This window comes from Notolepis coatsorum, assembly GCF_963971535.1.
Source record: "Notolepis coatsorum genome assembly, chromosome: 11".
Lineage (NCBI taxonomy): Eukaryota > Metazoa > Chordata > Actinopteri > Aulopiformes > Paralepididae > Notolepis > Notolepis coatsorum.
In genome coordinates, this window is record NC_140175.1 from 63,242,385 (window position 1) to 63,256,054 (window position 13,670).

Here is a 13,670-nt window from a genome sequence, read left to right on the forward strand (position 1 = left end):
TATCTATCTATCTATCTATCTATCTATCTATCTATCTATCTATCTATCTATCTATCTATCTATCTATCTATCTATCTATCTATCTATCTATCTATCTATCTATCTATCTATCTATCTATCTATCTATCTATCTATCTATCTATCTATCTATCTATCTATCTATCTATCTATCTATCTATCTATCTATCTATCTATCTATCTATCTATCTATCTATCTATCTATCTATCTATCTATCTATCTATCTATCTATCTATCTATCTATCTATCTATCTATCTATCTATCTATCTATCTATCTATCTATCTATCTATCTCTCTCTCTCTCTCTCTCTCTCTCTCTCTCTCTCTCTCTCTCTCTCTCTCTCTCTCTCTCTCTCTCTCTCTCTCTCTCTCTCTCTCTATCTATCTATCTATCTATCTATCTATCTATCTATCTATCTATCTATCTATCTATCTATCTATCTATCTATCTATCTATCTATCTATCTATCTATCTATCTATCTATCTATCTATCTATCTATCTATCTATCTATCTATCTATCTATCTATCTATCTATCTATCTATCTATCTATCTATCTATCTATCTATCTTTCTTTCTTTTTGAATAGGCTAATGCAACTGTCTAATGCTGATGCAAAAATGGTTTTATTCACGGTCTAACACATCACAGAGGCAACTAACTGCTCCACTAATGTCAATACTATCTGCCCTACAGGCCTACACCCCCAAGACCACATATACTATCTGCCCTACACCCCCAAGACCACATACTATCTGCCCAACACCCCCAAGACCACATAAACTATCTGCCCTATACCCCCAAGACCACATATACTATCTGCCCTACACACCCAATACCACATAATATCTGCCCTACACCCCCAAGACCACATACTATCTGCCCTACACCCCCAAGACCACATATACTATCTGCCCTACACCCCAAGACCACATACTATCTGCCCTACACCCCCAAGACCACATATACTATCTGCCCTACACCCCCAAGACCACATATCTGCCCTACACCCCAAGACCACATACTATCTGCCCTACACCCCCAAGACCACATACTATCTGCCCTACACCCCCAAGACTATACTATCTGCCCTACACCCCAAAGACCACCTATTATCTGCCCTACACCCCAAGACCACATATTATCTGCCCTACACCCACAAGACCACATACTATCTGCCCTACACCCCAAGACCACATATACTATCTGCCCTACACCCCCAAGACCACATATACTATCTGCCCTACACCCCCAAGACCACATATCTGCCCTACACCCCAAGACCACATACTATCTGCCCTACACCCCCAAGACCACATACTATCTGCCCTACACCCCCAAGACTATACTATCTGCCCTACACCCCCAAGACCACATACTATCTGCCCTACACCCCCAAGACTATACTATCTGCCCTACACCCCAAGACCACATATTATCTGCCCTACACCCCCAAGACCACATACTATCTGCCCTACACCCCAAGACCACATACTATCTGCCCTACACCCCAAGACCACATACTATCTGCCCTACACCCCAAGACCACATACTATCTGCCCTACACCCCAAGACCACATATTATCTGCCCTACACCCCCAAGACCACATACTATCTGCCCTACACCCCAATACCACATATACTATCTGCCCTACACCCCAAGACCACATATACTATCTGCCCTACACCCCCAAGACCACATATTATCTGCCCTACACCCCCAAGACCATATACTATCTGCCCTACACCCCCAAGACCACATATTATCTGCCCTACACCCCCAAGACCACATCTTATCTGCCCTACACCCCCAAGACCACATATTGCACTAGATCAGTGTGACATGATTTAAAATAGTTTCTGTCTTGTGTTTATTATTGTAATAAATAATATAATTAAAGAAAAGTAAAAGAATCAGTGCCTGAATATAGTTAATATCAAGATTGTCTTTTTTCTTTTTCTTTTTTGGGAGGGTGGGGGGGTTACATTTATTTAAACTCTAAGATATTCCTTGATATGAATTTGCATTTGAGTGTTTTTGACTAAGGCAGTGCTTTTATTTGATGTTTTCCTGGTAGATTGCTCGGCCTCCGTATCGAGATGATGCTGACATACCTGACTGGGACCTGGTCTCTGATTGGCTGGAGATGAATGATTGGCGTCCCTTAGAAAACTTCAGGTCATCAGAATCATCGGAATCATCGGAATCATCAGAATCATCAGAATCATCCCACCTTCCATCTATAGAATCTAAGGAATCGTCTGAAGAATCCAAGGAATCTTCTGAAGAATCAGAGGAATCTTCTGAAGAATCAGAGGAATCTTCTGAAGAATCAGAGGAATCTTCTGAAGAATCGTCAGAGGAGATTGTTACCAAACAGACCACACCTCCCCCTGGTACACAGGTCCCACCCACCGATACAGTCACTCCAGAGATGAGCACAGATGGGCCAGCCAGAGTAATCACCACACCAGCCGGAGGGGTCACTCTGTGTTTCACCGAGACGATTGACACCCAGGCCCCAATCACAGACAACAGAGGAGACGCCTGACCCCTGACCTGTAACCCTGGTCACAGTCACCAAGAACAGAAGAGATGCCTGACTGATGTCACAATTCAATTAAATCAAATCAGGAAGTGGAATGTTATTACATTTTTGTATATTAAAACAAAACTTTTGACATTAGAAAGTTGCAGCAGAAATAATGAAAAAAGAATGAAAAGAAAGAACTCTGTATTGAATCTGGGTATTCCAGTGGATTAGATTACTGTAATCTATAATATGTACAGGATTTGACCCATGCAGGCTTGCCTTAATAATATAACACAACCGTTTCAACAGTGTTGCTTTACTTTCTCATACAGTATTATTATAATTATTATTATATGTTTTTAGAAAGGATTGTTGTATCTGTTTTGCACTGACAAAGAAGATGTTACCTGATATTGATTACACAATAAACAGAGGTGATTACCGGTCATCAGAAATCACTTTTTAGTCGTGGTAAATTAACATCTGAAGACAGTGATTTACTCCAATATTGTTCCACTGTGAGTTTATACTCTGATGTACTATAATATAGTATATATTTTTTTATCCACTTTTTCTCCTCTTTTGAATTTCTTTTCTCCCATCCCAATTCCACTGTCCCAATTCTCCCCTCCCCTGTCTTGAACGTTGCTCACATATGCCCCCCACTGGCCGGTTGTAGGGAGGATAGAAGCCTTGCATCTCGTGTCCCCTCCGATACACGAGGAGGCAGCCTGTCACATCTTTTCACCTGCCAGCGCGGACTCTCATTGGCGAGGTGTAACATGTGGGAGGCTCACACTACCCCTGCCATTTCCTGTCTCTGCTGTGCAGGCGTCCCAACCGACCTGTAGGAGTCGCTGTCCACAACATCCAGATTACCACCCATCGACTTCTACCCGCTAACTCTGCCAATTGAGTTAGTATGACGGCTGGCCCAAGCCGGAGGCAACGCCGACAGCTGGAGTTGAACCCGGTGTCTCTTGCGTTGGTGACGAGCGCAGTGTCCACTGCGCCACCCAGCCGCCTCTATATAATATAGTATATTATAGTATAGTATAGTATAGTATAGTATAGTATAGTATAGTATAGTATAGTATAGTATATTATAGTATAGTATAGTATAGTATAGTATAGTATAGTATAGTATAGTATATTATAGTATAGTATAGTATAGTATAGTATAGTATAGTATAGTATAGTATAGTATAGTATAGTATAGTATAGTCATCATCATCGGACAGAGTAGCATGAGGAACACTTTCATAACTTTCACATAACTCAACTTGGAAGAGGACACTTCAAAAGAGAAAGTTGCACTTATGTATGAAGTATGTAATGTATGCTTACCTACAGAGGCTTATTCATAGTTTGTCGAGTGTGTGTGTGTGTGTGTGTGTGTGTGTGTGTGTGTGTGTGTGTGTGTGTGTGTGTGTGTGTGTGTGTGTGCGTGCGGCTCAAGGATCGGACTCAACGCCCACGAGAAGTGGCAAAAGTGGCAGCGTCGCTAACCCCCCCCCCCCCCCTCACCCCATCCCTGGAGCAAGCGTCATCATCGAACACGATGGACGGCTAGGAGAGGAGAGTGTGTGTGTGTGTGTGTGTGTGTGTGTGTGTGTGTGTGTGTGTGTGTGTGTGTGTGTGTGTGTGTGTGTGTGTGTGTGTGTGTGTGTGTCTTGTGAAATAAATAGCATTGCTGGGCAGCCCTGACTGTTGCCTATACATGTTGAAAAAGGGAGGAGACTCAACCAAACTATTGCAGTGATTCACATCTAATTATGGGTTTATACTGAATGACTGTAATTTGATAGGCTTAAGACAATACACAAATGTTGTTGTCTCTCTCGTGTTAATGATTTATCTTGTCTTTTCCTCCCCTTATCACATGTTTCCACAGAGACACATTATATATTTGTATTTGTCAATAAAGAATCTACAACCTTACTACAGTGATGTCATATATATAAGTAAATGTATGATTAACTGAACTGGAGTTTTTTGGTCTGACCTCTGTAGGTTACTAAGTTAAAGCCAATCCATGATCCAAACATAAACAAATATATATATTATTCATATTTTCCATTCTTGACTGAGCTCTTTATATTAGTACTAAACGGATAAATATGAGTTTACAGTAAACTATGATAGGCCACTGTAGCCTAATAGGTTGGTTTAAATTGGTAATGTTTGTAAAACAGACCTATTATTTAGATTTATGATTGAGTAAGAAAGTTACAAACAGCATATTTGCAATCTAAAAATCAAACTCTTTCAGAATATATATGAATAGTGTAACCCTCATTTATGGTAAAACATTTTAATAAAAAATTGGCCCTTAAACACATCCTATGCCACGCTGTTTCCGTGGGACGGCTATGCGAGGCCATGCATTAAACTAATGGAGTCCGTCACCTTGTTTGTAGAGCTATAACTATATTCTATATCAGGGGTCAGCAACCTTTTTGACATGGAGTGCCTGTTTGAAATATAGTTGTAACTAGTGTGCCTCAACAATATTCCATGCATCGTAATAATTTTTTCTCATAATCAGGTCTTTTTAATGATAATCTTTACATTATTACATCATTATTGTTATTGTTATTATTAACAATATTATTATGATGGTTGTATCAACCCTAAAGAGTTGGGGGGGGGGGGGGGGGGGGGGGGGTGCAATGCAGACAAACAGCTGCATACAGTGCGACCATTTCACTCACATTTGCCCATTCATTTTTGGACACATCACACACCATTGCTGTGTGTACTGTACGTGTGCTGTCATAGCTCCACCTACAGGCCTAATGGAGAACACCAGGATGTGAATGGAGGGTGAATGTGAGGTATATCGTGTAAATAAGTTTTGATTGATCGCAAGACTACACTGTAAAAAAATATATAATAATAAGTTACCAGAACTTAAAAATATTGAGTTCAGTTACTGTGCATTAAGGTTTTCAGTTTTCAATCCATAATAAGTTAACAGAAAAATAAGTACACAACCACATTATTTCAACCTAATAAAACTATGTTTATTGTCATTGTTTTAAGAACACAAGTTGACTTGGTAATACTCAAATTTTTAGTAAAAAAAATTGCTTTTAACATGTGCAATGTTCAATGAAATAGAAAAATAAATAATACAATTTGTTGATTAATCCCACTGGTCACAATGGTGACCGTAATAATGTTTTTGTTATAAGGCTCTGCAAATGTTACTGAATGATGTAGCAATGTATTTCCAGCTAAATTGAAATAATAAACAAATAAAGGGTCTCAATTAAATATGTGGTAGTAAAAAGAACCTGTGGGAGGATTTCAACAAGATAAATGCGACAACAGTGCAAAATATTTCACTATAATATTTCAAAGCAAAAGAAAAATATATATATATAATTTTCATTTTTTTTTAATGCTTCCCCCTGTGCCTATGCAAATGCCCCTGCGTGCCTATGCAGGCATGCGTGCCTAGGGTTGCCTACCCCTGTTCTATATTATAGCTATGGATACAATACTATAGTCATTTTACACTGAGTTTCTTCCGGTCAAGATGCAAAAAAGAAAAATAATTTCCATCCATACGTTCCCGTGTTATACCGTGGTGTGAGTGTTATTTCGGAATGATACAGAATGATTCCTGGGAGGCTGGTTATAAGCCGCAACGTGTATTATACTAAATTCATTGGCGTTGTCCCTACACACGCTACAATAAAAAAATCAAATGCATATGATAGGTATTATGTTCCATCATGAATGCATGAAAGGGTTGGGGGGGGGGGTCGTTTTTTTTATGCTTTGATCGTCACCAACGGAATACGTTATGGACTAGCGTTACACACATACGCTCGGATCGCAATGAAAACATTCATGGATCAACGCAAGATTGATATCATATAGCCCTTACCTTGACTAGGATGCACCCCGAAAAGAATATTCCAATTATCTGATCGCCATTCCAAGTATTGATGTCCATCGTTTCTCCAACATAATCCACCACAGAACACGGATCGTGAGTAATTGTTTCTTCTCAATCTGAGTGTTATAACCGCTACACTTGTCCGACAAAGAAAAGTCTGCACAGCGACACAACGTTTCAAATGGTGCTCGATACCGCCGCCTGGTAGGATGCGGCCAGTACTGCACCTTTGGAGTCCCAATATGCTCTCTCTCTCTCTCTCTCTCTCTCTCTCTCTCTCTCTCTCTCTCTCTCTCTCTCTCTCTCTCTCTCTCTCTCTCTGTCTGTGGCTGTGTGGGTGGGGGGAGGGTTGTGTGGTTACATGGTTTAATTTCAGAAATTTTAAGCTGTAATTTCTTCCCTTCCACAGTAACACAAACAATGCTTGATCACACATTATCTCACTTCTGTTTCATTCTGTTCTACTCTATTCACTTCAGCTTGGCCTGATTCAGTTCAGCTGAGTTCAGTTCTGTTCTTCTCTGTTCACTTCAGCTTTAATTCCTTTTTTGTTTACCTTTATTTACCAGGGTAGGTTCAGTTTTTAACCTTTATTTACCAGCATAGGTTATCTGAGCATGGATGCTCTTTTCCAGCAAAGCCCCGCTTCACACTATATATTCATACCTGGGAGCTGCCCAGTAGAGCCACTGTCTGACACTGTTGACCACTAGGAGCTGCCCAGTACAACCACAATCACAGCCTGCTTCTCTAACAGCTAGGCCACTGCTGTTCAACCCTGTTCAGTTCAGACAAAACTATAGAGATATGTAAAAGTTCCTACTGCATACGGCTAATATCATGTTACATACAAATTTATATAAACAATGAACAAGCTAATCTCAGCCGATAATGACACACCAGCATAAGGAGCCTATTTATTGTGATATTGGTCATTTTACTGTTAATAAACCTCAAAAGGTTATGCTCTGGCATTCTAAAATATCTACTAAATAGCTGTTGTAGCTTCCGGATCATCTGATATGGCTATAGAAGAACACATTGTTTTATATTTTATGGGGTTGGGTGGTTATGTTTTTATGTTGTGATTTTGTGGATGTTGGGCTCAATGTCATTGTTTTCATCATTGTTCTCATCATTGTCATGAGCTGAAGCACTTTCCTACCAACTAAGTAGATACTAGATACAGTATGGCAATAAGTAAGTATTGAATCTTGGCGAAAGTTGGGTCTTGAAATTGGACTAAGATTGATTCAGTCATTTACTGCCACCTAGCGAGCAACATCGTCTATTACAGCAAATGAGGCTGTAAATAAAAAATAAAAAAATAAAAAAATAAAACACATTTTTCCTGGAGTGCTATCTATCCATCCAGATATGCCTAGTTTTGGAGATGTCTGTCGTATAGATGGATTTGTGTGAACTGCCCCTTTAACTATTACTTTATTGACTGTTTTACACAAGGTAATAAGGTAATAATAAGTATATCCTAAGGGCCAATCACAGCCATTCACCCCCCCCCCCCTGCATAATTTAACTAATGCATAGCTTTCAAACTGAAAATAAGGAGTTTCTCAAAACGTCTACTTCTATAGACCCCTATGTAGTATGTAACTCCTCTCTCATCTCCCATAGACTATAGACCCCTATGTATAGTATGTAACTCCTCATCTCTCGTTTTGTGGTACAGACCATCTGGCGGGTCAGGTTACTTCACATTGACTCTGAATGAATGAATGAATGAATAAATGAATGAATGAATGAATGAATGAATGAATGAATGAATGAATGAATGAAAACTTTATTTAAAAGATTGCAGAATGGGTACAATACAGTACGGCTCAATACATACAATTGTTAAGGGGATGCAGACCAGAGAAAGACGTTTTTTCTTGTTTACATCAGGGTCCCCCATTTTCAATTCATAGTGACATTTATGACATACACAACATACATGACATCATGTCATTTATGGCATAGGGACATACATGACATACAGGTATATAGTACTGTTACATTTGTGAGGATTGGCCCATTCCCGCCACACGCTTCAAGGTACTGTGAGGAGGATTGGCTCATTGCCACCACACGCTTCTAGGTCAAGTACCAATTGCCGTCACGCACCTGTCGGTTGTTTGTAATCAGCGCCCAGAGCCCTTCATATACTCGGGTCTTTCTGTCAATCGTTGTCGGGTCGTTTTGGATTTCCACTGCTACTGCCTGTTCCCCCCGTTGTTGTGCCTCGTCTGTTTTTCTTCAGGACGTCCATGGAAGTCGCCGCTGTTGTGTATCTCTATCATCCGTTGGAGCTGTGCCTCGTTGCCCGCTTTGCGCATTTGCGCTTTGGTGAGTTTTTGGAACGAACCTTTTGGATTCTCTGTTTTCTGTGTGTTTGGATAACACTGAAGATTTGCCGTTTTTGTTTTGTACTGGACTCAGCTAAACTTGTGTGTTGGTAACACTGAAGATTAAGTCACGTGGGATTGTACTGGGCTCAGCTAAACTTGTGTGTTGGTAACACTGAAGATTAAGTCACGTGTGTTTATACTGGACTCAGCTAAGGAGGACTGGACTGCCTCTGTATTCCGTTTGCTTGTTATTGACCACTCTCTCACTCTCTCCGTTCCTCCCCGAGTTGGATCCTGGAGTAGCTGCAGAGCCGCAGAGGCAGTGGCGCTACGCTGCTTCACCATCTCAATACCGGGACGATCTGCAGAGCCGCAGACAACTCTGCCAAGAACATTCTCCCCTTTGTTTGTTCTTATTGTTATCCCGCTCATTCCTGTTTCAGAAATAAATACGCCCTAGTCTTTGGCTAACTCTGAACTACCTGTCTGTGCCGTGCTGTTGGGGTCGGTTTCAAACCATAACAACATTTGTGACATATACGATATGCAAATATACAGTACTGTTACCCATAGATCCTGACAGAGAGTATATACATATGGGGAGGAGACTGTACATTAGGAGGGGGTGGGTGGGTGGGAGAGAAATATACACACGGTGGGGAGAGAATATAAAACGGTGGGGAGGAGACTGTACATTAGGAGGGGGTGGGAAAGAAATATACATACGGTAGGGAGAGAATATATACATACGGTGGGGAGGAGACTGTCTATTAGGAGGGGGTGGGGGTGGGGGGGTTTGGACATTTACGGTGGCCAGTTTCGAATTGCAGCCTCCCGTAGGTGCTCTTTAAGAGCGGTTTTGAATGTGGGTAGGGATTCACATACAGGTTTGGGTAGGGCGTTCCACATTGATGTGGCATAATTGCGAAACGTGTTTAGTCCCCGAATCTGGGTTTAACATGATTTGTTGAGCTTCCTCTGGTGTTGTGGTTGTGGTATTCACTGACCTTTGGGAAGTATTTTGACATGTACATGGGTACCTTAGTCGTATAGTGTATCTTGTAGACCAGGCCCATTGCAAGTTGCTGTACTCTGTCGTCTACTCTAAGCCATCCTAGGTAGTCAAAGTGGGCAGGGGTGAGGTGGGTTCTAGGAGTAAGGTCAAGTAGTAGTCTGACCAGTTTGTTTTGTGATGTTTGTAATCTTGTTTTAGCGCCTTTGAGGTGCTTAAGAGGTGCAAGCATAGTCGTAGTGCCCTTGAATGAGCTCCTGCCAGAGTCTTCAGGATATTCTTGTTTACCAGAGAGGAGATCCGGTACAAGAATCTAGTTTGTTGGTTGACTTTTTTTTATTACCTTGGATGCCATTTTGTAACAGGAAAGATTTGCCTCTAGGATGGAACCTAGGTATGTAATTTCATCTTTCCTTGTGACAATATTGTCACCCACTGTAACTGAGAAGCCGTCGGTCTTGCTGAGTTTGTTATTTGATCCAAAGAGAATGGACTCTGTTTTACCCAGGTGTAATGATAGTTTGTTATCAGCAAGCCAGGTGCAGATTCTGCCGAGTTCTGAGTTCTGCTTCCTTGTGGAACACCACAGCTCACTGTGAGGGGGGGGGGGGGGGGGGGGGGATAGAGTACTGTTTACCTCGACCATCTGTTCTCTCCCCTCAAGGTAGGATTGCATCCAGCTCACTGATAAACTATTAAAACCAATTGCTTTTAGCTTGTCAATCAGAATGGAGTGATTGACAGTGTCGAAGGCCTTTTGTAGGTCCAGCATGACCATGCCGCAGTATTTGCCCGCATTCACCTCTTGTTTGATGTGGTCGTTCAAATTGAGAAGGCATGTGTCAGTGGAGTGGGATGTTCTGAAGCCAGATTGGAATTCGTAGATTCGATTTTTTTCCGCTAGGTACTTTTCTACCAGTTCGTAGAATTTTTTTCCCATGACTTTCGAGATGGAGGTAAGAATAGAAACAGGGCGGTAGTTGCCTGGGTCTAATTTGCTGCCCTTTTTGTGCAGAGGGGTCTGTTGACAGAGTCTGGCTATAGGGCGACAATAATATGTTCATGAGACATGGTTTCTCCCTTCAGCCTTTAATCGGCATGGTTTATTATTTACATTGGCACACAACAGCACATGAGTTCTCCTCTCTGTGAGAGGCAGGTGGGAAGAGATAGAGGGGGAGGAGACATCTCCTTAAATACCCTCTACCTGGCGGTAGCATTAGCGGCTCCACCTATAGCGCCCTCTAGTGGAAACAGTTATGCATAGTTAGACAGTTACTAGCAATCATATATAACCTCTAACTTTAACAGGGTCACTCTCGCAATTTTGATGTCCTTGGGGACGTGTCCCTGTTTTATGGAGAGGTTTATTATGTGTGTGATGACTGGGGTGATGGTGGCTGCTGAGTCTCTGAGGAATTTGGAGGGGATGTTGTCATGGCCAGTGGCCTTGTTAGGTTGGAGGGCGCTCAGTTTTTTGAGTACCTCATCTGTTGTTACCATTTCCAGTTTGAAGTCGTCTTTGCGGACCCCTAGGTTTTTGTACAGACCATCTGGTAGTATTGGTGCACACAGATTTAGGGCGGGATCTACTAAGAATGGATTGCACGGTGGGAATTGCAGAATTGCAAGCGGATTCTGCTCCTTCTTTGCAAGCTATTGTGGTAAATTATCAAAATGAAACATTACTGATTCCTCAAGGTACAATTCTACGGGACGAATCCGAGTGGTAAGAGGGATAGGAAACAGTTAATCTGCATTTAAATCTGGCCAAGTCAATAGGTTAAAAAGTGCAAACCGACTATACAATGGTAAATATTCAATAGACGTCAGTTAGAATAAAAAATGTCTCTCTCGCTGCAACTGTAAATGGCCCCTTCCCCCTTCACATAGATTCTACAGGAAACCACAATGTAATTAAGATACCACCAGGTTCTGGCTGCCAGTAAGTTTAACAGTTGAACAGATGGCTGTTGACCAAACCTTCCCCCACAATGAATGCATTGTGATTGATTAGGCCAACTGTAAATACTCTAGCCCATATATGGGGCCGGGAGACAAGATAAAGTTAGCAGTTCAACAGGGCACCTTGTCGCCTTCTGGCCACAGGAACTCCTTTGTAATTAATTGCCTAAATTTGGATAACAGTAAACTAAAATATAAAGTATTATGTATTGAAATTAGACTAGACCGGTTTAGATTATTGTATGGATCAGTTTGAGACTAAACAAGATACGGATTGATCTTTTAGAAGTTAAGTTAGACATAAAACATATTATAGACTAAAATTTGAAGTTGGTTACAATGCTTGAGTGTTTGAAAAGGTTAAAACTAAGTCAAAGGTATTATTTTAGAATAGATAAAATACAACAAGCATGGTTAAAGAAAAAAAAAATAGGTTTAATTAGATAAAAGGACAAGAACTCAAGAAAAGACTGTTAGAAACTGTCTAGTCAAAATAAAGAATAATCTCTAAGTTTAAAGACAATAAACGCATGACAAAGTACTTTTAGCTGTTAAATTAGGAAGCAACTCATGGGTTATTTCTGTTCAGGAGAGACGGCCCGTTAAAACTGGAATCTTCCATATAAGGAGAAAAAATGCCGTCGGGTACTATCCCCAAAATGGCCGACGTCAAGCTTAGCCAATTAGAAAGAAGTGACGCCCCTAGCAGTGCATGTGAGCGGATCGGAGCGCGAGCGGCGCGGGGCGCGGAGCGGCCGGTTTTGACGTGAGCGAGGAGTGGGTTTTAAAATGAGTCGGCGCGACGTCCGGAGCGAGAGTTCTCCTCCGCTCCAATCCACTCCAGGCCGCTCACAGTGGTTTAACACTGATGTAATATATACATGCAGTACAATGCCAAAGCAACAGATGGCGATGTACAAACATGAAGGCCATTTTCAACCAATGAGAAGGGTGAACCTGTGATAGGCTGTTCGTTCAGGCTTTGTCACTGTAGAGACGCCCACACTCACTCTAGTTAGAAAAAGTATATCGACGCCATTGTTGTTGACGTTAGCTTACATGCTAACGTTAATGGCAGCGACCATAGCATTGTGGCTCGGCTAGCCTATCATCGCTTAATAGAGATAGTGAATGGATAAACAACGTTATTTAACATTGCAGAATGGCTACAATTACAATGCGGCTCAATACAAACAATTGTTAAGGGGCCCAGGGGGTGTAGACTGTTGTAGTTTGAGCTCATTTACACCATGCTCCAAAAAAAGAAGAAAAAAAACTGCCGAGCGATCTGGCGCGGGGAGCGGGGAGCGCTCGATTCAAGGTGAGCGGGGAGCGAGCGGAGAGCGACTTGGGGGCGGGGTCAACATGAGTGATTAGCGGAGCGGACCAAGCTTTAAAGAGCGAAGAGCGGATTTCTCGGCCGCGCCGATCCGCTCACGTGGTCTGGCCCCTAGCGATCGTCACTAGGGCGACGCGGCAAGGGGGCGGGCTGTTGTCTTTAAATACAGGAACTGGCGGAGAGAGGAGACAAGCAGAAGGAAAAACAAGCGCACCCAGCGCTACCCCAGACGATCGATGAGACCAGTGTTTCCAGGGGCAACCAGCACAACAAAGAGCCGGCCGCGTGTCAACAAACCGGAGAAGACTTTTCTGATCTCGCAGCAGCATAGCAGAGGCTTGAACAATATCTTTGTGAACATTTAGGGGATCCAGCTCGTATCTTGTCAATATGGGAGCAGCTGGAAAACCACTTTTAGAATAAGATCTGAGGCTTTTATTGAATAAAAACAGATCTTCTGGTTGGAACCGAGCGCTCTCGTCCGCGCCTAATTCCTTCAAACGAAACCAATTTAATGAATGAACACAGAGTCAACAACGCAG

At 41.9% G+C, this 13,670-nt stretch overlaps 1 protein-coding gene across 1 annotated transcript in view; it reads left to right on the forward strand.

Moving 5' to 3' along the window:
- The window catches only part of LOC311236805 (uncharacterized protein), a 5,772-nt gene extending 2,198 nt beyond the window's left edge, over positions 1-3,574 (forward strand). Inside the window, exon 3 of the mRNA XM_084324569.1 lies at positions 2,099-3,574. Coding sequence (XP_084180695.1) covers positions 2,099-2,572 — 474 coding nt within the window. The 3' untranslated portion in view covers positions 2,573-3,574. The remainder of the gene's footprint in view (positions 1-2,098) is intronic.
- The last annotated feature ends 10,096 nt before the right edge of the window (positions 3,575-13,670 follow it).